This window comes from Monodelphis domestica, chromosome 4, assembly GCF_027887165.1.
Source record: "Monodelphis domestica isolate mMonDom1 chromosome 4, mMonDom1.pri, whole genome shotgun sequence".
NCBI lineage: Eukaryota > Metazoa > Chordata > Mammalia > Didelphimorphia > Didelphidae > Monodelphis > Monodelphis domestica.
This window is the reverse complement of record NC_077230.1, coordinates 421,650,097-421,676,184: the sequence shown is the minus strand read 5'-3', so window position 1 is coordinate 421,676,184 and position 26,088 is coordinate 421,650,097. Positions and strand designations below refer to the sequence as shown.

At 54.6% G+C, this 26,088-nt stretch overlaps 2 protein-coding genes across 9 annotated transcripts in view; one reads left to right on the top strand and one right to left on the bottom strand.

The window, feature by feature from the left end:
- Positions 1-4,150: 4,150 nt before the first annotated feature.
- Positions 4,151-26,088, bottom strand: part of EML2 (EMAP like 2) — a 23,011-nt gene continuing 1,073 nt past the window's right edge. The window contains exons 1-22 of one of the 6 annotated variants that reach the window (XM_056796331.1): positions 24,374-24,444; positions 23,239-23,454; positions 19,980-20,103; positions 19,439-19,546; positions 16,775-16,803; positions 16,554-16,683; positions 15,474-15,623; positions 15,045-15,114; positions 14,258-14,368; positions 13,970-14,065; positions 12,460-12,594; positions 11,430-11,529; positions 10,908-11,062; positions 8,881-9,006; positions 7,523-7,654; positions 6,754-6,821; positions 6,293-6,381; positions 6,111-6,208; positions 5,442-5,529; positions 4,891-4,986; positions 4,639-4,769; positions 4,151-4,561 (exon numbers count right to left, since the gene is read on the bottom strand). In XM_056796331.1, the coding sequence (XP_056652309.1) occupies positions 4,436-4,561; positions 4,639-4,769; positions 4,891-4,986; positions 5,442-5,529; positions 6,111-6,208; positions 6,293-6,381; positions 6,754-6,821; positions 7,523-7,654; positions 8,881-9,006; positions 10,908-11,062; positions 11,430-11,529; positions 12,460-12,594; positions 13,970-14,065; positions 14,258-14,368; positions 15,045-15,114; positions 15,474-15,623; positions 16,554-16,683; positions 16,775-16,803; positions 19,439-19,546; positions 19,980-20,103; positions 23,239-23,454; positions 24,374-24,380 (2,385 nt within the window). In that variant the 5' untranslated portion in view covers positions 24,381-24,444 and the 3' untranslated portion in view covers positions 4,151-4,435. Of the gene's footprint in view, positions 4,562-4,638; positions 4,770-4,890; positions 4,987-5,441; positions 5,530-6,110; positions 6,209-6,292; positions 6,382-6,753; positions 6,822-7,522; positions 7,655-8,880; positions 9,007-10,907; positions 11,063-11,429; positions 11,530-12,459; positions 12,595-13,969; positions 14,066-14,257; positions 14,369-15,044; positions 15,115-15,473; positions 15,624-16,553; positions 16,684-16,774; positions 16,804-17,397; positions 17,585-18,972; positions 19,091-19,438; positions 19,547-19,628; positions 19,721-19,979; positions 20,104-23,238; positions 23,455-24,373; positions 24,445-26,088 lie in introns of those variants that run through there. The other 5 variants (XM_056796329.1, XM_056796330.1, XM_056796334.1 and 2 more) reach the window with 5 other exon arrangements.
- Positions 19,159-26,088, top strand: part of GIPR (gastric inhibitory polypeptide receptor) — a 26,298-nt gene continuing 19,368 nt past the window's right edge. For all 3 annotated transcript variants that reach the window (XM_007492137.3, XM_056796336.1, XM_056796335.1), the window contains exons 1-2: positions 19,159-19,259; positions 22,216-22,381. The gene's annotated coding sequence lies outside the window, so the exon portion shown is untranslated. The remainder of the gene's footprint in view (positions 19,260-22,215; positions 22,382-26,088) is intronic.

Genomic DNA, 26,088 nt, shown 5'->3' with positions numbered 1-26,088 from the left:
GCCGGCTCCCTCTGGGACCGCCTGCCGGCTCCTGCTCTCGATAGCAGGCTGCCCATTAGAGGCTGAAATGTGATCACGCCGGCCCGGCCTCGCTCCCCACCTGGTGTCCGTCCGGGACGGCCAGAAACCTGACCCTCCTCCCCCCAGTCCTGGCCATGGCCGGCTCGAGCCCCCACCCCGGCGGAGAGACTCAGCGGGAGGAGAAAGAGGAAGGCTGGGAAGGAGAAGGACACAGCCAGCACCCCTGGGTGACAGTGATGGAGCCCCAAGGAGGTGGGCGAGGAAGGGGCTCAGCTGGAGCCAGCCTGGTCATGGCTTCTCCTCCTTGGGGGGAGCCTCCTGGGAGCAGCCCCCAGCCTTGACCAGAGCCCAACAACCTCTTTGCCCTCCCCCCTTCTCCACTTCTTGTTTCTGTCCCAGTCACAGCAGCCAAGTTATTAGCTGTCTAGACACAGGCCAAATTAGAGCCCCCAGCAGGGAAGGGAGGGGGCAGGCAGAAAGCTGGGGCCCTTAACCCCTTGTCCCCCACTTTTCCACCCCCCCAGCCAGGTTCTCAGCTTCTCAGTCTTGCTTGCCTCCCTGTCCCTTGTTTTGGTGAGGGATGCTTCAACTCCTGGCCACAGAGACTAGACAAGGGGCTCTTGGCATTGGAGGGGAGGGCAGAGACCCCTTGGGCTGGCGATCTGCCACCCTGGGGAAGCCTTTGGCCCCTTTCTCAGAACCACAAGGCACGAAGGTCAATCTGCAGGATTTATGAAAAAGCTGAAGGAGAGAAGCTAGCTCGCCAAAATAGATGTGGAAAAAAACAATCCCCCCATCTGGGCTCCAGAACCTCCCAGCTCCAGTGTGGGGCTTGGAAGGTTCTAGATATTCCCTTGCTGAAAAGACTAAAATTCTCAGAGGCCCAGGGGATGGACTGTTGGGCTTTTCAAATTCTATGATTTGAAAGTTCTACAGTTCTATGATCCGCCATTGGGCAACCTCAGACCAGATTGGTTCTTTTTTAGGAGCCGGGCTCCCAGGCCTTTGGGACTCCCCATAGGACCCTCCCAGAAGGGGCAAAGCCTTCTCCCCTACAGTTCCCATAGCCAAAGCCAGGCTTGGTCCCAGAGAAAGTGGATGGAAGTCGGGGTGGGGGAAGCCTTTGGATGCTGTCTGAGTTCAGGTCACTCAGGCTCTGATTGGGGGCGGGTCAGGAAGGAGTTAAAGTTGGAGGGTTCAAGGGAAGAAGGTGGGGGGAGGAAGAGGCTCCCTCTCCTCCCAGGCCCGGAATTCCTGAAGCCTTCCTGTCTTGGAGGTTGGGGGGGGGAGGACAGGGAGGAGAGGAAGTAAGGGATGGGAGGGATTAGAGGAAAGGTGGGGGCCAGATCTGCCTTCTGCCTCCAAGGGCTTCTTCTGCTCTTCCTGAACAACTTCTTGAAGGAAATTAGCCCCAACCCATAAGAAAGGCTGCACCGGAGACAGCCAGAGACAGCAGCACAAAGGAAGGAAAAGAGCCTCCTGGGAGAGCCCGAGCTGGAGCTCTTAGGGGCAGAGGGGCAGGAGGAGGGGGAGAGGAGAAAGGAAGGAGAATGAGGCTGCTGGCTTAGCAAAGAGCCCTCCAAAGGCTTCCTCCGACTGGCACAGATGCCAGCTGGGCACAGCGTGAGGGTTCAGGCTGACCTTCAGTAAGTCCTTTCACATCAATTTGATTCTTTTTTTTTTTTAAACCCTCACCTTCTGTCTTGAAGTCAATACTGTGTATTGGCTCCAAGGCAGAAGAGTGGTAAGGGCTAGGCAATGGGGGTTAAGTGACTTACCCAGGGTCACACAGCTGGGAAGTGTCTGAGGTCAAATTTGAACCCAAGACCTACCATCTCTAGGACTGGCTCTCAATCCACTGAGCTACCCAGCGGCTGCCCCCCCCCCCAATTTGATTCTTGAGCCAGTCATGGCTCTGGAGTTTATCCCCCACCTTCACCAAGAGAGACAGAAAGCCAGAGACAGAAATGGGGGCTGCTGGCAGGGAGAGACAGAGATGGACAGAGATAGAGAGACAAGGAGAGAATCCAATGGAAGGACAGACACAAAGACAGATGGACAGAGACATCAGGGAGGGCTTTCTGGTAGGGGCTAGGACCAGGGGTCACTAAGCTGGTCCCAGAATGGTGAGGATGGCCCAGAGAGGGATAGGGCTCCAGAGAATCCGGCTTTGGATGACTTCCCTGTCCCTTCCCCCTCCTCAAACTACCCGCCATCTGCCCCTAAGTTTTCGGCTCCCTACCACGGAGGAGCTGGGCTGGGTAGATGGGCGCCAGGGATCCAGGAAGCTTTACTCTGCCAACTTGCTGTGTGATTTGGGGTGTATCATGCCCTCTCTGGCTTCCTTTTCATCATCATTAACTCCTGCCCCACACCTAGCCACAAGCTTGGTGGTACAATGGTCTGGAGTCAGGAAGACTCACTTTTCTGAGCTCAAATCTGGCCTCAAACACTTCCTAGTGAGGTGATCCTGGACAAGTCATCTAACTGTATTTGCCTCAGTTTCCTCACCTGTCAAATAAGATGGAGAAGGAAATGGTAAACCACTCCAGTCTTTGCCAAGAAAACCCCAGATGGGGTCACGAGTCACAAGACTGGAAAACAACAAAAACTGCTGCCCCATCTCGCACAATCACAAGAGGGTCATTACTTGGGGGGGGGATGTTCTGCAAGCCTCAAAACAGGGAGTAACTGAAAGCATTTTAGGGTCCTAAATGGTCACAAGGGGGCAGAGAAGATCTTTGTGGGTAGAAGCAAGCAGGGAGGGCTTCCTGAAGGAGTCCTGGGAAGGTGGGACAGCACTGAACAAGGCTCAGCACTGGGAGGGCTGGAAGCAGAGGACCAAGAGGACCAGGATCTGGTCCTGAACCAAAGGACCTGAGTTTCTCCTACACACCTACCCCCAAAATCCCTGGGAATTCAGGCTGGGGTTGACGATGATCTGAGGGTCCTAGAGGCTTCCACTTATCCCAAAATGCCAGATCTTAGGAGGAAAAGGAACCTGGAGCCAATTCCTGGCCCCTCTCTCCGGCTTTGTTTCCCTCCTGGCACTCAGGATGGGGAAGTTTCAGACTGTTATAGCTGGATTGAAGCTTACAAAGTCCCCATGTAGATTAGAGTTGGGCTCTAGTCTGGCCCTTTCACCTGGGGAAGGCTCACCTCCCTGGGACTGCCTACACTGCTCACACTTGCCCTTTGGAGGGCAAGGACTGTCTCACCTTTTGTGTGGATCTCTGATGCTTGGCACAGTGCTTGGCACACAGTAGGCACTTGAATGTTTGGGGTTTTTTTTAGAACCACACTAAGGATCAGTTCCAAGGCAGGAGAGCAGTAAGGGCTAGGCAATTGGGGTTAAGTGACTTGTCCAGGGTCTCCCCAGCTAGGGATTTGAATCCAGGACCTCCTGTTTCCAGGTCGGGCTCTCTGTCTACTGAGCCACCCAGGTAGGCACTTAAATGTTGATTAACTTTACTAAACTGGAATTCAGTTCTCTAAAATGGCTCCATCATTTTCTGCTCTGCCACTAGAGACACCCTCATTCCAGGCGCCATGCTGGGGCTGGGGAGCATCTCGGGGGAGGTCACACAGCCAATCCTTCCACCTGGATGCCCAGCCTGACCCCCTACATGGGCACCCACGTCCCGGGCTGCTGAGATAAGGGGCCCCGACTTCAAGCAGGCATATCAGGGCCAGAGGAGGGGACAACTGGCAGGGGCAGGGAAGAGCACCCCAAGGACAAAAGGAGCTCCCTCCCTCAGGCAGGAGCAAGGCTGGGGGACACCAGCAGAGATCTGCATTGCCACACATCACACACTGGGGAGCACCAAAGCTTGAAGTCGAGAAGACGCCAGTTCAAATCCAGCCCCAGATACTTCCTAGCTGTGTCACCCTGGGCGAGTCACTTTGCCCTTTTGCCTCGGTTTCCTCATCTGTCAGATGCTCTGGAGAAGGAGATGGTGAACCCCTCCAGTAGCTCTGCCAAGAAAACCCCAAATGGGGTCCCCACCAGGAATCAGAGAGGACTGAAATGGCTGAGCAACAGCAAACACAGGGTGCCCCTCACCAAGCTGCCCCCCAGGTCAGGCACAGAGGCATGCTGGGACCCAGAGATGCAGCCACGCTCTTGCCCTCCGAGTGCACGTGTCTTTATTTCTGAATGATACAAAAGAATGAACTTAAAAAAACCTAAACTAACGTGTCGTCCTCGCTGCAGCTGTGAGCCCCGTCCCCCCACGCCCCCCCGGACCCCCCGGAGAAATATAGAGACCTCTGTCTGCTCGGCGCTCGGCCCTCTCGCCCCCTTAGAACTCTCTTCCGTGTATATATATATTATATATAAATCTCTCTACATATAGATTCTGTTTATATATTATATGTCTCTCCCACGCCGGCCCAGCACGTCCCGGCCCCGGGCTCAGACCAGCCGCCACTGCAGGACGCTGGTGTCCTTGCCCCCCGCCGAAAGAGCAGCCGAGTCGTCCCACAGGAAGGCCACGTTAGTCACGTGGCTGCTGTGGCCCCCGTACTTGTGGCTTGGAGCCTGAGGAGGGAGGAGGAGAAGGGGAGGTCAGAGGGCGGCCGGGCCTCCCTCCGGCCCCCCACGTCCCCGGCACTCACCCTGGGATGGGAGCAGGGATAGGCGAACAGGTGCACTTTGCCGAAATCGTCCGCCGAAGCCAGGAGCGCCTTATCGTGGGAACGCGCCACGGCGTTGATGTCGGTGCCGTCGGCTCCCTCGGACCAGATCCCTGGGGGCGAGCAGAGGGTCCCGGGGTGAGTGCTGGGGGCCCAGAGGGGAGGGGGCTCCCCCAGGCCCCCCCCGAAGGGGAGGCTTTCACCAGGACCCAGAGGGCGAGCCCCCTCGCTCACCAAACACTCCGAATCCCAGGACGCAGGTGGCCGTGGCCCACTCCACATTCCTCACCGTGTCTGCGCTGGTGATTTGCTTACAAGTGGCCGGATCCCCTGAAGGCCAGAGGGAAGGGTTTTAACCGGCCTCCTGAGAAAACGGGACTTAAGAGTGGGAGAGCCCCTAGAAACTCTCCTTCCTGGACTGGAATGCGGAACCCGAGGCCAAGTCCCCGGCCGACGAGGCAGTCCAGGTTAGAGAAGGCTGCCCGTTTCCTAGCTGTGTGACCCTGGACGAGTCACGTTCCCCCGTCTGCCTTAGACCTGATACTAGGGCAGAAGGTTGGGGTTTAAAAAATAAAACTATAGAACCAAACCAAACCCCACAGAGCACTGCCCCGGGCAGTGAGGAGCCCAAGGAACTGGCAGGATGCCCGCTGCCCCGCTCAGACCCGGCCATTAAAGGAAAAGAGGGCGGCCGTGAAAAGGGCCACTCGGAGGGCTGGAGATCCGCGTCTTCTTCCCAGAATGCCCCACATTCCCCCAGCCGCCCCCCAGGCTCTTCCACTCACAGTAGAGGATTTCATAGTCCCCCGAGTTGGTGACAAAGCAGGAACTGTCCTCTGCCCAATCCAGATGTGTTATAAAGCTGGAGTGACCCTGGAAGAGAGCAACGGGGGCAAGGAGGAGGGTGAGAATGGCTGTAACCACGGGGCCGTGGAAGTACGGAAGACTCATCTTCCCGAGTTCAAATCCAGCCTCAGGCACTTCCTGGCTGGGTGACCCTGGACAAGTCACTTCACCCTACTGGCCTCTGTTTCCTCATCTGCAAAATGAGCTGGAGAAGGAACTGGTCGACCCCCCCTCTAGTCACTGACTTTTTCAAAGCCAGAACAGGTATCTGTCAGCACTGATGGAGAGATTTTTCTGGCTGGTAGTGTCCTAAGCCCATGTACTCACAGTCACAGAAAGAAAAAAAAGAAAACTGAGGCTCACTCAGAGGGGCTCAGTGACGTGCATATTCAGGCAAGATTTGAACTCGGGTCTCCCTGACACCCAAGTCCAGTTCTCTAACCTATACCAGGCTTCATCCTCGGTTAAATGTTAGCAAGAGGGATAAGGGCAATGGCGAATAATCCTGGAGGGCCACGAGCGTGGTAAGAGCCAACAGTTAGCCAACGTGGTTTGCATCCTACGAGGCCGCCATCTTGGGAAGGTCATGCAGGGTCTCACACACTCACCGAGCACTTCCCCAGGCGGCTGACTTTGCGGCCACCCTCGCTCACACTGTACACGTACACCAGGTTGTCATGGGAGCCCACCGCCAGGAACGCCCCGTCTGGCAGGAACAGGAAGAGGCGGCCCTTACGACCGAGCACTCCCCCCCCCAGCCCCCCCCCCTTCTCTTCTGCCCATCTCCTACCTGGGGAGAAGCTCACCACGGAGATCTGCTCATTACCGTCTGTGTGGATGGCCACGAGGTCATGGGACTCGGTGTCCAGGAGGAGCCACCTGGGGGGGAGCAGACTGGGCTGAGCCAGGATGCCGGGGTATTCCCCAGGCCAGAAGGCTCCCCCGGCCCCCTTCTCAGGAGGGAGGGAAGGACTCTGAGCCTCAGTTTCCCCAGCTGTCAATGGGGCTAATAATTGCCTCCCGGGATGGTTACCGGGAAAGGCTCTGGAGACCATGAAGCACCAGAGGAGAGGAAGGTGTTATTTGGGTGAGGCTCCGGTCCAGAGAGGTGACCCACTTAGGTGCTGGAACAGAGCTATGGGGGAGCCATGAGGGTCGAGGGGCTACTTGGGGGCAGAGACCAAAGGGCCGCTGTGAAAGAGGAGGATTTCACCCAAGGGAGCCCACCTTCCCCCCAGACGTGGGCCCTACCTGCCAGTGACTGTACCCACAGCCAGGACGGAACCACTGGGGTGGAAGCCGGCCGAACGGGCAGGGTCCTGGAGGCCAGGAGAGAAGAGGCGGCAGTGGGTGCCCCCCCAGGGCCCGGGATCCCTCTCCAGCGCCATCCCCTTCCAAGAGCCACCTCGGCTCTCCAGGCCTCCCCATCCTTCTCGGGGCAGATGCAGTATCCCATCGCCTTGCCCAGAAAGCCCTTCCTGACCTTCCCATCCACCACTAGGTAAGAAGGCTCTAGAGTTCCCTGTTCTGTGGGCTCAGGGCCAGGGGAGAAGAATCATACTAGCTTGAGCTAATGCACAGAGTGGGGACAGAAAATCTTTGGAGCTGGACCAATCAGGGAGGGCTTCCTGGAGAAAAGAGAGAAAAGAGCCAGACCGGAAGAGCTGGCAGCAACTTAGAAGGGAGGGAAAGCTCTCAAAGCTCGTGAAGACTGGGAGGGCTTCCTGGAAGAGGTAGGATCACCAGAAGGACAGGGAAGGGCTTGGGCAGCCAAGTCAAGGGGGACTTCCTGGACTCAAGAATGAGGAGGGAGGGCCATGCTCTGGGGAGAGCATCAAGAGTAAATTGAGGGGGGCAGCTAGGTAGCATTGCGGATAGAGACCCAGCTTCAGACACGTTCTAGCTGGGTGACCCTGGGCAAGTCACTTACCCCTCAACTGCCTGCCCTTCTGCCTTAGAAACAATGGTGAGGGTTTAGTACAAAAGGAGTGACTTGGGCTAGGGTCTTCCTCTGACTCACCTCTATGATCTTGCTCCATATGGGTTGGTGTGAATCTGCACTCCATAAGTGTACCTGCTTGTCCTGGCCACACGTGATGAACTGGCCCCGGCTAGGGTGGGCAGCCAGACCCCACAGCTCCTCAGTGTGGCCCTAGGGAGGGTGTGGGGGAGAAGAATGGGGGACGGTCACAGAACAAAGACAGTCATAGATGGGAGAGCCCTCCTTGCTGACCACGAGCCACAGAAAGAGTGACATTGCACATTCTGAGGTCATTCTGTGTTCTAAGCTCCCCCAGAACTTAGAACATACTCTGTGTTCTAAGACTACTTCCAACTCTCACATTGTTTGGTGTAAGGCTCCTCTCAGTCAGGACATTGCATGTTCTAAGGTCATCCCATGTTCTAAGCTCCCTCGGAGTTCTAAAACTCCACGTTCTAAGTCTACTTCTCACCTTGACATTCTCTGTCCCTGTTCCTCTCCAACTCTGACATTCCATGTTCTAAGCTCCCTCAGAGCTCTAAAACTCTACATTCTAGGTCTACTTCTCACCTTGACATTCTCTGTTCTCAGCTGATACTCCCTGTTCCTCTCCAGCTCTGACATTCCATGTTCTAAGCTCCCTCAGAGCTCTAAAACTCCACATTCTAAGTCTATTTCTCACCTTGACATTCTCTGTTCTCAGCTGATACTCTCTGTTCCTCTCCAGCTCTGACATTCCATGTTCTAAGCTCCCTCAGAGCTCTAAAACTCTACATTCTAGGTCTACTTCTCACCTTGACATTCTCTGTTCTCAGCTGATACTTCCTGTTCCTCTCCAGCTCTGACATTCCATGTTCTAAGCTCCCTCAGAGCTCTAACACCCTCTGTTCTAAGGCCATTTCCAGCTCTGCCATTCCATGCCCAAAAGTCCCTCCCAGTTCTGGGTAAGCTTGGGGCAGAGACAAAGCCCTGAGAGATTACTCTAGACACCAGGAGAGCCTCGGTTTCCGCAGGTCAGTACTGCCACCCTGTGGCCACCTCAGGCCTGGAATAGCAGAGGTTCTAGTCTGCAGATCTCTGCTCTCTATAGGAAGGGCCTCTTCCACTCTGAAGACAAAGGGAGGCCCAGAAAAGCGAAGTCACCTTTCCTAGCTCCCATTGGTGAAGGGAGAATTTGAACCCAGGCCCTGAGCCCAGAGTCAGAGCTCTTTCAGTGGGTTAAATTGAGGCCAATGAGGCTGAGGCAAGGCAGAGGACTCACTGCAGAGAGGTGGAAGCTGGGGCCTCGAGTGAAGACACTTGGCCACAGAGCCAAGGGGGCCGGAGGGGCTCGGACCCAGGCAAAGAGGGGGTGCGACACATACCGGTTAGACGGGGGCAGGAGGGAGGGCGCTCACCTGGACCAAGGCAGAGAAGCCCGTGTGGATGGAGCCTCGAAGGATGGAGTTGCGGGTCGTGCCCACAAACAGCTCATCTCCCCGGCCTTCAGCCACTGTGCGCACTGGCCCAAGGGCCTCAGGGACCTGGGGAGGCGGCAGGGGAGGGGAGTGGACTGACCAGCAGGGACACACAGGCACACACATGGGGGACCAAGGGAAGGATAGGGGCAGCGTTAGGGCCGGGACTCCCAGACCTCCCGGGCCCTGGCCTTGACCAGGGGACCCAGATCTCCCAAGCCCTCCGTGCGGGGCCGGACCAAGGGGAGGCATCCAATCAGGTAGATCAGGAACTAGAGCTGAGGCAGACCTCTGAGGCCATCAAATCCAGCCCTCTCATTGCCCATCGGAGGAAATGGAGGCCCAAAGAAAGCAAATGACTTGGCCAAGGTCATGGCAGAGCCTGGATTTGAAGCCAGGGCCTGACTAAAATCCATTGTTCTTTCCACAGACCTGCTAGGCCAGGAGGTAGAACCCAAAGAAGAACCTGTTATTATCTATTCTCATTTTCCAAGGGCCTCCGCATTTTCAAAGTATTTTCCATGTCTTATGATGCACTATGCAGCCATCGTGATGCCCATTTTACTGATGAGCAAACCAAGGATTAGAGAAGACTGTAAGTGGGGAGTTATGGAGGAGATAAAGGAGGAAGGAAGGAATGAAGGAAGGAAAGAAGGAAGGAGGGAAGGAGAGAAGGAAGGAGGGAAGGAGAGAAGGAAGGAGGGAAGGAAGGAGAGAAGGAAGGAGGGAAGGAAGGATGGAAGGAGGGAAGGAAGGAGGGAAGGAAGGAGGGAAGGAAGGAGAGAAGGAAGGAGGGAAGGAAGGAGAGAAGGAAGGAGGGAAGGAAGGAGAGAAGGAAGGAGGGAAGGAAGGAGAGAAGGAAGGAGAGAAGGAAGGAGGGAAGGAAGGAGGGAAGGAAGGAGGGAAGGAAGGAGAGAAGGAAGGAGAGAAAGAAGGAGGGAAGGAAGGATGAAAGGAGAGAAGGAAGGAGGGAAGGAAGGAGAGAAGGAAGGATGGAAGGAAGGAAGGAAGGAAGGAAGGAAGGAAGGAAGGAAGGAAGGAAGGAAGGAAAAAAGGAAGGAAGGAAGGAAGGAAGGAAGGAAGGAAGGAAGGAAGGAAGGAAGGAAGGAAGGAAGGAAGGAAGGAAGGAAGGAAGGAAGGAAGGAAGGAGGGAAGGAAGGGGTGGGCAAGGCCCATGTTGAGACAGTTGTTGACCAGTATCAGCTGGAGTCAAGACAGCTGGGAAACTAGAGGGCCAAGGGCCAAGGCTGGTCAGGGTAGGCGGTGGTGTTGGGGACCAGAGTGGGGAGGGCTAGAAGGTGGTGTTAGGAATCAAAGGAGGCATGCCCACAGCTAGAAAACCAAATGGCAGAGACCCCAACCTATTTAAACAAAAAATACAGGACCAGCTAGGTGGCTCATTGGATTGAAAGTCAAGCCTAGTGATGGGAGGTACGGGGTTCAAATCTAGCCTCAGACACTTCCTAGCTGTGTGACCCTAGGTTAGTCATTTTACCCGAATTGCCTAGTCCTTACTGCTCTTCTGCCTTGGAACTGATACTTAGTATTGATTCCAAGATGGAAGGTAAGGGGATTTTAAACACACACTCAATCGGATCTTTGATTAAAATGGACTTGGCCCAGAAGGCATGCCGGAAGAGGCCTGGCAAGGCCAGGGATCTGTGAGGTCCAGCTAACATTTCTGTCTGGATTTCCTCTTGACCTCCCTGGGCCAAGTGAGATCTGCCCAAAAGGCACTTTCCAGCTGGAAAGGGCTCTTTAGAGATGGTCTTACAGAGCTGGAAACTGAGGCCCAGAGAGGATTCTCCAAGGTTAGCCTGAAAGCGGGAAGCAGAGGCAAGATTCGAAGCCAGGTCCTACGGCCTCAAAGCCATCCACTTCTCTTTCACCCAAAAGTCAGCCTCTCAAGGCTGGGGCTGGGCAGGGTTTTGGGGGGGGCACCTAGCTCCCAGCCTCCCACCTCTTACCTCAACCTCCTGCAGTTGGCTGTAGTCCCGGCCCCAGAGCACCACTCGCCGGTCCCGGCCGCCCCCAGACACCAGCGTCCCGTCCCGCAGGACGCACAGGCCGAAGACACCGCCCTCGTGGGCCCCAGGCACCGCGTGGCTGATGCGTGTCCCTCCTGCAAGGGAGACCAGAAGGCATGTGCCCGCTCTGCCCTCTCCCACAATGTGCCCCCATTCTCCATCCTAGCTGGTCTCCTCTCATCCCTCTTCCCCTGATCACCCCTCACTTCACTGACAGCTTCGTACAGATGAAACCAGAGTGCCCGTCCTCCCTTCCATTGTACAGAGAGAGAAACTGAGGCCAAGAGAGGGGAAGATACTCCCCCCAGGACATGGGGTAATACAAGTGTCCTACATTCCCAAGTCCTGTCTTTTGCATTCACTGTGCCTCAGTCTCCTTTCGTGTCTTTTGCCTGAAGCTAGACGGGGAGGCTTCCTTGTTGAGGGAGAGAAGGGGGGCCCCCAAGAAGGGGTGTCTCTGACCTTTTCCCCAGATATAGATGTTCCCACTGGAATCTCCAGTGACCACGTCGCCTCCCTCTGTGAAGGCCAAACTCAGCACATACTTGGGCTTCTCATGTTTCTAGGGGAAAAGAGTGAGACAGATGGAATCATGGGGAACAGGAAGAAACCTCATGGGGATGGACCTTCTGCCTTGCAGCACATTTTCTTAAAACCCTCAACTTGTCTTAAAACCAATTCTGTGTATTGGTTCCAAGGCAGAAGATCGGTGAGGGCTAGGCAATGGAGGATAAGTGACTTGCCCAGGATCATACAGCTAGGACATGTCTGAGATGAAATTTGAACCCAGGACCTCCCAGATTTGAGACCTAGAGAACGTGTCTCCCAAGATCACAGGTCAAACCATGGTCTAGAAGTCTCCAGGTCTGGCTCTCTAGCCACTGAGTCACGTAGCTGCTCCACCCTGCAACACACTCTTAAGCCACCTGTCTATAAGTCGTCTGCCTCTCCATCATCATTTTTTGCCTCCCTCTTTCTTCTTGGTCTCCCTTCTCTGCTGCCATCTCTGACTTTCTCTCTGCCTCAATGATCCTTTGGGGCTCTGTTGATCTCTGCCTTGGAGTTCCTTCTAATTACGTGCCTCTGCTTATTGATGAGGATTGTGGAGAGGCCAGGAGATCCCCAAGGCTGCCCGCTTTCCCCATCTGCCTCGGTGCGTCTCTTGAGCACTCAGGCTTCTGCTTTCAGCTTCTCCCCATCTTCCGTGTCTTTTTCCCGTCTCTGCCTCTGAATCCATCTGGGTGTCTGGATCCGTGTGTGTGTGTGTGTTACATCCCTCCTCCAGTCTTTGTTCCCATGTAAGGATCTGCCTGCTGTCTCTGTTGGTCCTTCGGGCTGGGGCTCCCTGTCTGTGTCTATGTGTGCCTCACCCTCTTTCTTTGTGGCTGCTAAGTGTCTTTCTGGCTCCATCCTGGGCTTGGCATCTTTCTCTCTTCTCCCCCACCAGCACCCGCCTCCTAAAGTCCCCCAGAGTCAGAAGGGCTATTCTCACCTCAAAGATCCCTTGCCTCTTGCTCAGGTTCCCCCCTTCAAGGGTCCAGAAATAGATGTGGGACTTCCCACAGGTGATGATTAGGTTGGGCTCAGTAGGATGGAAGGTGGCTACCAGGACAGCCTCATTGGAACACTGTAGGGAGGAGAGGGAACAAGACACATCCGTGTGTTGCTAAGAAAGTCAGAGCCACAAGTGCCCTTAGAGATCACTGAATGCCACTTGCTCATTTTACAGATGGGGAAACTGAGACCCAGAAAAGTTAAGTGTCTCTCAAGATCACAGGGCAAGCCATGGTCTAGTGGAAAAAGTCCCAGCCTGGGAGTTGGAAGATATCAGATTGAGTTGTCAGTTACATGACATAGGAAAAGTGGCTTTGCTTTTCTGTGCCTCAGTTTCCCCACCTATAAAATGAACTGGTTGGAACAGATGGTTTCTAAAGATTTTTCCATCTCCAACAATTTGAGCTGAGGGTTCCTATTTTCTAGTCCACTAGAGGGAGCTTCTGGGCAAGGGTTGTTGTTGCAATCTTGGGGATCCCAGGATCGGGACTGAGGGGTGGGGTAGTGCCAAGGGAGGAGAGACTCTCACACTGTCAGGTTTATAACAATGTAGCTTCAATCCACCATGTTATTCTATCAACAGGATTTAGGCTACTGCTTCCCAAGCTAGGAGCAGTTCCTAATTTATCTCTTTTTCTATGGGAACTAAACTTGATGCAGCATCGGAATCAAAGAGTCCACACACATAGTTTTGGCTAAAGCCTGGCCTCTGGAGCCAGGGAGGAGAATTCTCTCTGCTTTCCATATCTTTCTCTGGTTACAGTGCTCTTTTCTGCACCTGTTTCCTCTTTGTGATCTTACAGGATAGAGGAGGGAGACTTTGGGGGGGGGGGATTTAACCCCTTGGTCCCACATAGGTTGTGGGGAGGGAGAGCAGTCCTATGGCATCTCCATTGTTGAAGAAACAACCCATGGGTGGGGAGATAAGAGATCAAGCTTCTGATTTCACTGACTTGCTGGGTAAACTAGGGCTAGTCCTTTCTCTCCTCTGGGACTTGGTTTCGTTGCTGTTATTCCTTCATGCCAGAGTCTTCCTGACCCTTTTGAGGGTTTTCCTGGCAAAGATACAGGAGTGGTTTGCCATTTCCTTCTCCAGCTCATTTTATACTTGAGGAAACTGAGGCAAACGGGGTTAAGTGACTTGCCCAGGGTCACACAGCTAAGTAAGTGTCTGAAGCCATATTTGAATTCAGGAAGATGAATCTTCCTCACTCCAGCCTGGGGTTCTATCCACTGCACCACCCAGCTGGGAGCTTGGTTTGACTTTTTTGTAAAATGAGAACCAGGGAGGGATGTCAGACTCCAAGGTCTCTCCTAACTCCGACAGTCTGTGCTCCTAGGAGGCTGGGAGTGGTCAGAGGGGGCTTGGCATTCGAGCCCTTCCACGGAATGGGGGAGAGTCTCTGGTGTGGGGAGAAGTTAGGCAAGCGGAGGCAGGATCTTCTCACCTTGACTTCAGTCACTTTTTGCTCTTTGGCCCAGTCCCACACAGACAGCACATGGTCATTGGATTCATCCACAGCACACAGGAGGTTCCCTCCATTCTGAGGGGAAGAAAGACCAGTCAGCGGAGGCTGCTCCTTTTAAACCTAGACCCAGGGGCGTTCACTGGCAGAAGATGGGGCCAGAAACATAAAGGAAGGCACAAATGGGTGGAGAGGTGAAAAGAAATGCCATTCCGTGGCACGCCCGTCTAGCCAAGGCCAGAGGGCTTGTGGGAAGGAAGTGGAACGTACCGATTTGGAGAAGCCCACACAACAGACGGCTCGGTCAAAAGCACCCAGGCCCAGCACGTGCAGAGTAGAGAGGGAGACTGAGTCCCAGACCCTCACGTGGGGAGGCAGTGGCTGCCGGGAAAGACAGACAGCAGTAGAATGAATGGGGCCTTTCAGAGCCCTGGTGACTCATCTTTTCTTCCACTAGACTCAGGATGCCAATTCCCTCAGAATCCAGTTTCTCTCCCTTCCTTCCTTCCTTCCTTCCTTCCTTCCTTCCTTCCTTCCTTCCTTCCTTCCTTCCTTCCTTTCTCTCTCCCTCCCTTCCTCTCCCTTTTTCCTTTCCTTCCCCTCTTCTCTCTCCCTCCTTCTCCTCTCTTCCTTTCTATCTTCCTCCCTCCCTCCCCTCTCCCTTTCTTCCCCTCCTCTCCTCTCATTCTCCGTCCCTCCTTTCCTTCCCCTCCTCTCTCTCTTTCTCCCTCTGTCTTCCTCCCTCCCTTCTTCTCTTTCTTTCCTTTTTTCTTATTTTTTTAAACCCTTACTTTCTCTTTAGAATCAATACCAAGCATCAGTTCCAATGCAGAAGAGTAGGCAATTGGCGTTAAATGACTTGCCCAGGGTCACACAGTTAGGAAGTATGAGGCCACGTTTGAACCCAGGACTTCCTGACCCCAGGTCCAGCACTCTAAGTCCTGAGCTGTCTAGCTGGCCTCTCACTTTCAGACCTTCTGAGGGGTTCTGTGGCCTCCAGCGGCTAACAGCATTCCCCTCCCCCCCAATATTCCAGGTCCATCCAGGGTCTTTATACCTTGCCCTCTTTGGTGGTCCCAGCCACTTGTCCTGTGGCGATAGTGACCATGTCAGGGTGAACTGCCAGGCTGGGAAAGGGAGGGAAGGGGGACCCGGGTCACTGGGGTCCCTTGATCTGGGGACCTCCTCCTCCCCCCTCTCTGCTTGCCAAGGGTAGAAACTGAACTCTCTGGGGGCTTGGAGAGTCCTAGGTCTCTTGCCCATTTTATAGACAAAGGGAAACTGAGGCTCATAAAGAGGAAGCCTTTCATTTGTCCCAGATTGCAGCAGGGCCAGGATTCTGAGGTTTCCCAGGCTGCATTCCTGGCCCCCAGCCCCACCCCCTCCTCCTCTGGGAGCGGGTCCTTTCCAGGTGATGCCACTGTGTCCGGGGCAGGAGGAGAGGGGAGTGTGGGGGGCTAGGGGAATGCCTGGGGTCCCTCCGCACCACTTGATGTCATCCGTGTGGCCCAGGTAGTGGCGCTGCCTTTGCTCCTCCATGCTGTAAAGGACACCCACGGAGGCCACAAAGTACACGATCTCCCCGGTGGGCAGCAGGTAGAGGTTGGCCCGGCAGTCCCGGCCCCGGTAGCCATAGCTGGGCCCGGTAGTCAAGGACTCTTTCCTCCCTTATATCCTGGAAGGCCCAGCTGGAGCTAGACTCCTTTGGAAACCTTCCCACATTGCCTCGGGGGAAAAGGAGCTCCAGTGTGCACCAGCTCTCCTCCCACCAGTTCCCTAAACCCCCTAAGTTATCCAAGGCCCCATCAAAATCACCTCTGCCAGGAAGTCCTCAGGGACTGTCCAACTCCTCTGCATATCTAAATCTCCCCCAGGCCCAGGCCCCTTCAGAGAACCCAAGTCAAAGCCACCTCTGAAAAATCTTCCTGGATTTTCTGAGCCAATAAAGAATCCCTTGGGTACTCCCCTCCCCTCCCTTCTCCTCCATCTCCATAGCCTCCCAGCCTTTGAGGCTCAGGGGCCATCTCACCTCCTCCCAGGAGCCCTCCCAGACAGCCCCTAGGACTCTCTTCTGCTACTCCTTACCCCATTCTGTGCTTCAGGACTCAGTCAGTGCCACCAATCTGGAGCCCACAGGATCAGCCACCTTTTTTGACTGAAGGGGAAACTGAGTTCCAGCAAGGAGAAGGGAGAGAACTAAGGTTCAAACCAGGATCTCCTGACTCTCAGGGCTTTCTCCTTCAGGCTATTTTGTGTGGGGAACCACAGTCAGACTAAGACTCTGAAGACCTGGGTTTGAATCTCTGCTCATACTCACTGGCTCTATCACAATAAAGACACAGGCACTGAAGTAAGAGTCAGGGGAGAGCTGAGTTCGAATTCTGACCCTGTCAATGACTGTATAAATATGGGGGAGTCACTTACCCTCCATTAACTAAAGCAAGAGCACACTACTGTTATCAGAACAGGCCTGCAGGGAGACCCCATGAAATCGGGTATGGGAAGAAGAGGGGAGATCCTTTAGCTGTCCTCTGTCGCCCTCTAGAGGCGCCTCTGGAAAGGATACACCCAGTCCAGCTTGAATCTTCTCCCAGGTAGCTCCGCTCGGGCATCCAGGCTGTAAGTGGGCGCCAGGGAGTCGGGGATCATCATGGGCACCGGACGACCCCGGAGAAACATCTTCACGGCTCCTTCCTCTGCCGGAGCAGTCAAGGGCTTGAGGCCTGGCCTCTTTCTTGCCAGCCCCAAGTCCGCCCCTCCCCCCAGGCTCCCCCAATTCCCACTCACCCAGGCTGAAGATAACTTCTTTGGTCTTGCTGTTGGGGAGGGAAAAGAGCCATCAGACTGCGGTCTGGGGGCAGCTTCCCCTCGGCTGCAGTGGCGGCGGCCTTCCAGAGGTCGGGTTCCCACCTCCCCGTCTCCCAAATGTTAATGGTGCCTTGGAGTCAGAGCCCCGGGGAATCCCGGGCGCTGTCCGGCATCTTGTCCCCACAGAGTATCTCCGAAGCCTGGAGCAGGGCCCACTGAGACCCTCCTGCCTGCTAGGGACCCTGGCTAGTGGGGCCTTTGCAGAGAGTCTGGTCTACACTCTTGTACACAGGGGGACACTGAGGCTGGGAGAGGGGAGGACCGTCAGGTGCCAAAGCGCGTGCTCTCCAAAGTTTGGTCAGGGCAGGTTTGCAAGGGGGCGTGGTGCGCAGGAGCGGAAAATGCTGAGGCCTGGGGGTGGCAGGGGAGTCCAGTGGCCCCTGCTCCCTGGTCCTCCCCTCTGGACGCAGGAGCGCCGGACCCTGGCACGGAGGAGTACCCCCTCCCCCTCATCGGAGTGTGCTGGGAAGGGGATCCGGGGGGAGGGAGAGCCCGAAGGCGCCCTCCCGAAGCTGGGGGCACCGGGAAGGGAAGGCTCTCACCCAGGTCCGAAGCTGCTCATGGCGGCGGCGGCAGGGGCGGCAGGGGCGGCAGGGGCTGCAGCGGCGGCGGGACCAGCTCTCCGAGAGGGAGGCGGGGGGCAGGGCGGGGCCGGGAACCCGAGCTCAGCTTCCTGCCCTGGGAGGTCCGGGCTCCACCCCGCCCCGGCCCCAGCACTCCCTCGGCTGCCTCCGACAGACACCCCGCCCCTCCCCCGGGCTTGCACTCTCCCAGAAGCCTCCCTGGGATTCTAAGGAGTCTCTGCGTCCTTGAGATTTGGGGGGGGGGGGTCTAGGAATCTGCCGGAGGCCCTGGGTTCAAATTCCTTTCCGGTTGCTAATTGCCAGCGTGACCTTGGGCACGCTGCCTCCTCTCTCTGGGCCCCTGGCCGCGGAGGCCGACTGGATGGACTAGAAAGGCCACAAGGGCCTTTCCAGTCTGTAATCCCCGCTCCACCGAAGTGCCTACTATGTGCCACCCGCTTGGCGCCGGGTTACAAAGATAAAGACTGTCCTCGGCCTCGGTTAACTGTATCCCAGGAAACCACAGTTCACTTGTCAGGAAATACAAAGTATATACTGAGAAGAGCTGCTACAGTAGCAGATGAGGGCAGCCTCTGGGGGAAGACAGCCAGGAGGACAAACGGGGATGGAGCAGGGCTTCCCGGTGTGGATACTCTCTCCACTGATGCAGGTGGATTTAGCCATCCATTTTGTTCTCAGCCTCACCTGGGGAAAGCTGAGGAATGGCAAGTGACTTGCCCAAGGTCACATATCCAGTGGCTAATAGCAGCAGGATTGAACTCACATCTTTCTTTGTCCAAGATGCCAGGATATGATATGTACACAGATAAAGAATACAGAATAATAGTGTGATGGGAGGAAAAGCAAGACCTGGAGGAATGTGTGAGGAGCCTGGCAGGGGCAGGGCCTGGAAAGGATGGGCCAGGGAGAGACAGACATTTTAGGAGTTGATTGAAATTCTGGGCTTCTGGGGCAGGTAGGGAGTACAGAAGATAGAGCTCCAGGCCTGGAATAGGGAGAACCTGGGTTCAAATCTGGCCTCAGGCACTTCCTAGCAGTATGACCCTGGGCAAGTCACTTGACCAGGATTGTTTAGCCCTTGTCCCTCTTCAGTTTTAGAACTAATACTCAGAAGATAAGGGTTTAAGAAAAAAAGAGGGGACAGCTAGGTGGCTCAGTGGATGGAGTAGCAGGCCTAGAGATGGGAGGTCTCAGACACAGCCTAGCTGTATGACCCTGGGCAAGTCACTTTACCCCCCATTGCCCAACGCTCAGGGATGTTCTGCCTTGGAACTAAAACTCAGTATTGACTCTTAAGACAGAAGGTACGGATTTAAAAAAGAAGAAGAAAAGTTCTAGGGTTCTATGAGGAATAAAAAGAATTTGTACTCTTCAGGGTGGACATCCATCCTAGACCCCATTAGGGAATGGAAAGGCTGCTTAGGGTTACAGAACGAGACCTCAAGGGCATTTCGCTATTGCCACAGGCCCAGTGAGTGGGGAGGCCAGGCCTCTGATCTCACTCCCAGGACGAAAACCATGAGGCCATCCTACCTCCTTTTCTCCTCAGACCTTTAAGAGCCAGGACGAGGCTACCTCTCCAAAACCTTTCCCCTCCCGGGTGGGCGCTCCGGCTGAGCGCCTGCTCTTGCTGGTTTCTGATTGGGTAGACTTTCGCGCCTAGATTCGGACCCAGACAATGGGCCGTCGGCCAGGGAGGGGCTTGCTTCAGGAATCGATAAAACGTTTCTAGCAGCGCTCGTGCACTGGCATCGATCGCCATTAGGGCAATGGCCCCTTCCTCGAGGAAGAGAATCAAGCCTGCTTCTTCTACTCTCCAGGTCTGTAATTGTAATGTGGGCGGGCGCTCCTTTGATTTACCCCACTCAGAGCCCAGATTGCATAGATCCCAGTTTTACCGGGTCTCTCGGTCTTTCGCTCGCTCCCCTCCCCAACTCTGCTTCTCCCCTGCCCCGCCCCCTCGGCGCTAGCCCCGCCCCAGACACGGCTCCGCCCCTACCCGTCCTTCTTGGCGCTGCAGTTGCTGCTGGAGGAGGTCGTACGGCTGCGCTCATCTCGGCGGACCGAGGAGAGGCGATCAGGGGAAGGGCAGCGCCGCCCGCTGTGGCTGGGAACCAAAAGAGCAGGGCTAGGGCCTGGGACGACGGGCTGGAATGCCTCCTCCCCCTCTCCATCGACCCCCTTCTCACCACGTCTTGCCCTTGTCTTCCCCTGTCTCTCCTTGCTCCTCGCCTCCTAACTTTCTCCAGGGCGCCTCGCCCCTCCTCCCGCCGCTCCTTCCCTTCCTCTTCCTCCTCTCCCCTCGCCCCTTCCCAGCCTTAGGACCCCAGATCTCGAGGCAGGAGGAACGGCCGAGACCATCTAGACCAGCCCCCTGATTTTAGAGATGAGGAAATCAAGCGAGGGCCTGGAAAAGGTGGACTGGACCAAGGTCACACAGATAGAAAAAGCCAGGGCTCGCCTCCCCACAATTCCCCCTTCTTTTTCTACTACTCCTGCGCAGACTCAGAATCCTAGAGTCTCCCAGCCTCAAAGCTTACCTTCTCCCCGAGGTCGCTTCCTTCTTGGGAGAGGAGGGGGAGGTGGCATAGCCCCCAGGGCGGCGAGGAGTCGTCAGGCCATTCACCGAGGGCCGGGAGGGGAAGCCCTTCAGGAGCTGGCACACTGGGGAGAGGAGAAAAAGGGACTTGAGATCAGCTGGGCCAATCCTCTCCCATTTTACAGATGGGGAGCCTGAGGCCCTAGAAATGAAGTGGTAGGTCCAGATTGACTGAGCTGTTAGAGATTTGAGTCCAAGCCTCACTCTTAAGGGCAAGCCCTCTTTTCTGTATGCCTAGCTGGCTCCCTAGGTAAGCCTGGCCCATTGACTCTGTGGGAGCCCTTCCCCTGGCCCTCAACAGCCCTATTCTGTTCTGCTTTTCATTTTGGCCCTAACAGTTCAGATGCTTTAGGATTGGATGTTAAGAGTTTGGGGATAACGTCAATATTGCATAGTTCTGTTTCTAAATAGGGAATCAGGAACCTGGGCTCAGATACTTCATAAGCCAAGTTACCCTGGAGAAGTCTCTTCCCCTCTCCGAGACTCAGTTTCCCTTTCTGTAAAACAACAATAACCCTTGCCATCCCTGTTTTACAGAAGTTTTATTTAGGAAAGTGTTTTATAAATCTTAATGTCCTAAAGAAACTGAAATTATTAAGAAGATTCTATGGCTGGTGCAGCTAGGTGGCACAGTGGATGGAGTGCCAAGCCTGGAGTCAGGAAACTCTTACTGAGTTCAAATCCAGCCTCAGACACTTACTAGCTGTGTGACCCTGGGCAAGTCTCTTTTTTTGCCTTAGTTTCCTCATCTTTAAAATGAACTGGAGGAGGAAAAGGCAGACTATGTCAGTAGCTTTGCCAAGAAAACCCCAGATGGGGTCATGAAAAGTCTGGAAATGACTGAACAGCAATAATTTATCTATCCTCCAACTCTCTATCTTCTACCTTGTATCTACCTACTTATCCATCTATAGCTCTACCTCTCTAAATGCCTAGCTATCATTTATTATCTAATTTTTTTAAAAGATTATGGGGGGCAGCTGGGTGGCTCAGTGGATTGAGAGCCAGACCTAGAGACAGGAGGTCCTGGGTTAAAATCTGGCCTCAGACTTCCCAGCTGTGTGACCCTGGGCAAGTCACTTGACCCCTATTTGCTAGCCCTTACAGCTCTTCTGCCTTGGAACCAATACACAGTATTGACTCCAAGACAGAAGGTAAGGGTTTAAAAAAAAAAAAGATTATGGGGGCAGCTGGGTGACTCAGTGGATTGAGAGCCAGGCCTAGAAGGAGGCTTGGTGAATAGAGAGCAGGTCTAGAAGTAGAAGGTCCTGGGTTCAAATCTTACCTCAGACACTTCTAGCTGTGTGACCCTTGGCAAGTCATTTAACCCCCATTGCCTAGCCCTTTCTGCTCTTCTGCCTTAGAACAATGCACAGTATTGATTCTAAGATGAAAGGTAAGGGTTCTTAAAAAAATTATATACCTAAAAATGAATCTGAGGAAGTCAAAGAAACATGGGAAGATTTGTATGAACTGATGCAAATTTCATTATAAGTAGAATCAGAGAAACTGAACAGTGTCTCCAACAATGTAAACAGAAAAAAAATTTTAAACCTAAATTCTATTTAAAAGACAATTATATCCCATTTCCGTGCCTTAAAAAAAAATCTTCTCTTCCATCTTAGAATCAATACTGTGTTTTTGGCTCCAAGGCAGAAGAGTGATCAGGGCTAGGCAATGGGGGTCAAGTGACTTATCCAGGGTCACACAGCTGGGAAGTGTCTGAGGACAGATTTGAACCCAGGACCTCCTGCCTCTAGACCTGTTCTCTATTCAGCAAGCCACCTAGCTGCTTTTCCATGCCTCTTAACCATTTGTGCCCCATGCCTGAAATGCTGTCCCTTTTCACCATCACGTCTTGAATTCATGGTTTCCTTCTCTGCATAATAAACTCTACCTTGGGCAGAAGACCTTTTCCAGTGTGCTTTTCCCTTCTCCAGCTGCAGCAGGAAGGGAAGAGTGCCTGCCCAACTGTTGCTTTGTAGCTACTTCGTGTGTACCTTGGCTAGATCTGTATATGTGCACGTCTCTCGGAGAATGTAAGCTTCTCGAGGGCAGGAGCTATTTTCCATCTAGCTTCTAGCACAGTTTTAAAGTACTGACAGATTGATTTGAATGTCCAAGCTTGAACCCAGAGAAGAACCGAGTTCTCCCTTCCCTTCCTCCCTTCCTTGCAGAGATGGAGAGACCATAGCAGCATCCCGGGCTTGGTATCAGTATGGACCTGGGTTCAGATCCCATCTTAGACACTTCTTAGCTGTGTGTCCCTGTCCAAATCTCTGGTCCATCATCTACACCAATGGCACCTGCCTCCTGGAGTTGTAAGGATCAAATAGGAATCAGGTATGCCCAGTGTTCTGTAAACCTTAAAACTAGACTGCTTTATAAATATGAACTGTTTTGATATAATATTGCATATATTAGGACTCGAGTTCAAGTTCTACCTTGACAAGTACGGGCTATGTGGCCCTGGTCAAGTTACCCCTTCAGTTCTCCCAGCCTTAACAGAGTGCTTGGCACCTACTAGGAATGTGAAATAAATTCTTATTGGCTGATATACTTCCAACTTAGACCACTGTTGTTGTTGTTGTTTTAAGCCCTTGGTTTCTGTCTTAAAACCCATCCCAATTCCAAGGCAGATTAGCAAGGACTAGGCAATTGGGGTTAAGTGACTTGTCCAGGGTCATTCGGCTAGGAAGTGTCTGAGGTCAAATTTGAACCCGGGTCCTCCTGACTTCAGACTTGGTGTTCTATCCACTGAGCCACAGAGATGCCCCCATATGAGACCCTAAATTGCAGGGCAGGGGCATTCTGCATTTCTGAAAGGGTTTCCTCATTAGGAAAACCTAGACCAGGGAAATAAGAGGCAGGATCTACAGGGGGTAGAAGTGGGGGCTGAATACGTTCTCAGACTGGCTCCATTCGCTGATTTTTCTTAAATGAAAGGCTGGATGGGGGAGGGCTTAACTTAGTGGCTGGTACACAGTAGGTGCTTACTAAGTGCTTGTTGACATCATTTGGCCTGAAAAGACAAAAAGGGTCACTCTAGTGCCAGTTCTGGGCTCTGTGACTAAGATCCCCAAAGTTCTAGTTTCTCTGGGTCTCCGATTTTGGGTGGCCAGTGTCTAGGGTTCTAGAATTCCAAGGAGCCTCCCAGCATCCTCAGAAGATGGGGAAGGACCATGCCTTGGGCCCCATACCTGTGGCTGCGGGGCCCAGGCGCAGCGGGGCTCGCCCTTTGGGGGTACCCCGTGCACGAATCGCTGTCCCCTGCTCCTCGCACACTCGGAGCCGGCGCAGGGCATCCGCCAGCGCCGCCTTCAGCACAGCCAGCTCGTCCTCCTGCAGCTGCAGCCGCTGCTCCAGTGCCGACACCCGGTCATCCACCTCCATGCCGCTCCCGGACAGGCTGTCATCTAAGGAATAGAAGGAAAGTTGGAGGGGAGAATCTGGCTCCTGTTCCCACCCCAGGCCAAATGGGAGAACAATCCCTGCTCTGCCCCCTTCGTTTCCTGCGTGGGGGAACAGATGAGGTCATCTGGTCCCACCCCATCCCTTTACAGAAGAGGAAACTGAGGCCCAGGGCTTTTAAGTGCCTCGTTTTGGATCCTGGATTTGAACCCAGGTCCTCAAACTTCAGAGTCTGTGGTGTGGAGTGGGATCATGAAGGCAAAATGAGCTCAGAGAAGGGAGTGGAGAGGAGACACGGAATGCTCTCTCTTCCTCATCCTCAGCTATGGGATGCTTTCACTTAGAGCCTCTGTGGTCAGCCCCGAGGACCCTTGGGCAAGTCAGATCCCACTCTTGGCCTCGGTTTCCCTTTCTGGGCAATGAGAGGGCGGTTTGAAGCAGGTTGTGTCTAAGGGACCTTCTGACGCTGCCATTCCAAGCTTTAGAACGCCGAGAGCCTCGGGTTCTAAGTTCTCTCTACCCTTGCTTCTGATGCCCACATGTGCTCCCTCCCCAGGGCTAGTTGACAGGATTGGGTTAAGGAAGCGCAGCGGCGACCCCTGGCGGCAAACGATGGGAGTGCCGGCAGAGCGGCGCCCACGGGGAAGAGGTAGAGAGGCGCAGGGTCTAGGGCCCTCGGCAACCCCTTCCCCGGTTTTCCTAGTCAGAAACCTCTTCCAGGTCTCATTTTCTCCTCCCCCCGAAGATATTTCCTCCGCTCCGCCCCTGTGCCAGCCCGAACCCCACCTATCTCATCGACCACCTCTCCCAGCCCTTCCAGGAGTGGGAGGGGCTGAGGACCTTCTCCCCTTTCCCCCATTTCCCAGAGACCCAGGAGTTCCCTGCTCCCAGTCTTCCGAGTTGGTAAGGGGTTTGGGGGGGCACCTGCCATCCCGAGGTCCGCTAGCTCCTCCCGCTAGGTCTGGACTCCGCAGTGCCTCCGGCCCCGCCCCCTCCCTCTGCCCGCTGCCCAATCTCCTGCCCGAACCTCCCCTGCTACCCCGCCCCCACTCCCCTCCCTTGGCCCGGAGCCAGCAGCCTGCAGCGGCCAGACGAGATGGGGACCGGAAAGCGTCCCTTAGCAGAGGGACAGGAGGGTCCCTCTAGGTGGGGAGGTGGAGACCGAGAAGGGGGCGGCTCCATACAGAGTCCGCCATCCTCTTATTTCTAAGCTGCCCGGGTTCCATCTTCCCAAGATTCTGGTTCGAAGGGTATTCATTCCATGAGAAGGGCCAGGCAGGGGAGGGGTGTGGGGTCTGCCTCGCTGGCACCTACCTCGCCCCGCCGGGAGGACGGAGCCGGGCACCGCGGTCCTCCGGCTTTGCTCCTTCCAGCCCATCGTCAGCCCCCACCCCCACCCCACCCTCACCCTCTTAATCTCTCAGGAGGAGTAGCTGGCACCTCTCAGGCTACTCTGAGGAATCCCCGAGTGCTCGGGAGAGGAGTGGAGGTGTTATATGGGGAGGAGAAGCCCCAGAGCTGGAGAGCTTTCCCTGGGGATCCCTTCTCTTTTCCCCAAGAGGGCCCCGCCCCTGAAACATCTGGAGGCATGGGCCCGGGGTGTCGCCTGGGCAAGGGGGTGGGCATCCTTTCCTCCAGGCTGGGCCTTCCCTGCACAGGAATCTGGCAGTCTCCCCCCACAGTTAGTTTTCTCCTTGGCATCGCTCTCATTTAGCCCCAGGCATTTCTAGCTGAAGTCCTTTACCCATTTCCCCCTACCCCTTTGCTGGCTTTCTTCCCCCTCTTCTTTATCTGTCTGCCTCCCTCCCATCCGGGTTACCCAAATCTCTTTCAGGCTTCTATCTCTGTCCTCTTGCCTCTCTCTCTCTCTCTCTCTCTCTCTCTCTCTCTCTCTCTCTCTCTCTCTCCTCAACCTACCGAGCCTCTTTCACCTTCCTATGGTAGTTTCTCTCTTTCCTCTCTCTCCTGATCAGAGGTCTCACATGCCCTTGGTTGCCTCAGTTTCCCTAGTGTTGTGATCCTGCTCTCCTGTCCTCTCTTCCATCTTCCTGCCTTCTCCAGGGGTTCTTAGACCACTGCTCCAACACTAGTCTTTCCCATCCCAAGCCTTGGCCCTCAGCCTCCTCCTACCTTCCCTGTGACTGACCCCCTCATCTTTGCCTCATCCTGCTACCCCATAACCCCTACATCCCACTTGTACTTCAAGTCTCCAGTCCCTCCCTCAGTCCCATTCACCAGGCCTTTGTCTCCCTCAACTGCAAGTCACCTGCACCACTCCATCCTTCAGATTCCTCTCATCCACTAGTCCAGTTTTCTATTCCCCTTCAATCATCTCTCAGGTTCCTCAGTCACTCCTCTCCAGACCTTCATCTCCCCTGCTCTTCCCCCTTCTGTGTCCCTTGGGCTCTCTTTGGATCCCTCTGTCCTTTCCAGTCCTCCATGGTCCAGTTCCTTTCCTATAGCTCTCAGTCCCCACCTTTCTTGTTTCTTTAGTGACCCCATCTCCTGTACCACCATGTTCATTCTGGCAGGGAAAGGAAAGGAAGGTAGGGGATGGAGCTAAATCCCTCTCTCCCCAGGTTCCACATCCCCCTGGCCCTCTGCCCCATTCCCCTAACATTTCTCAGTTCTACCCTGCT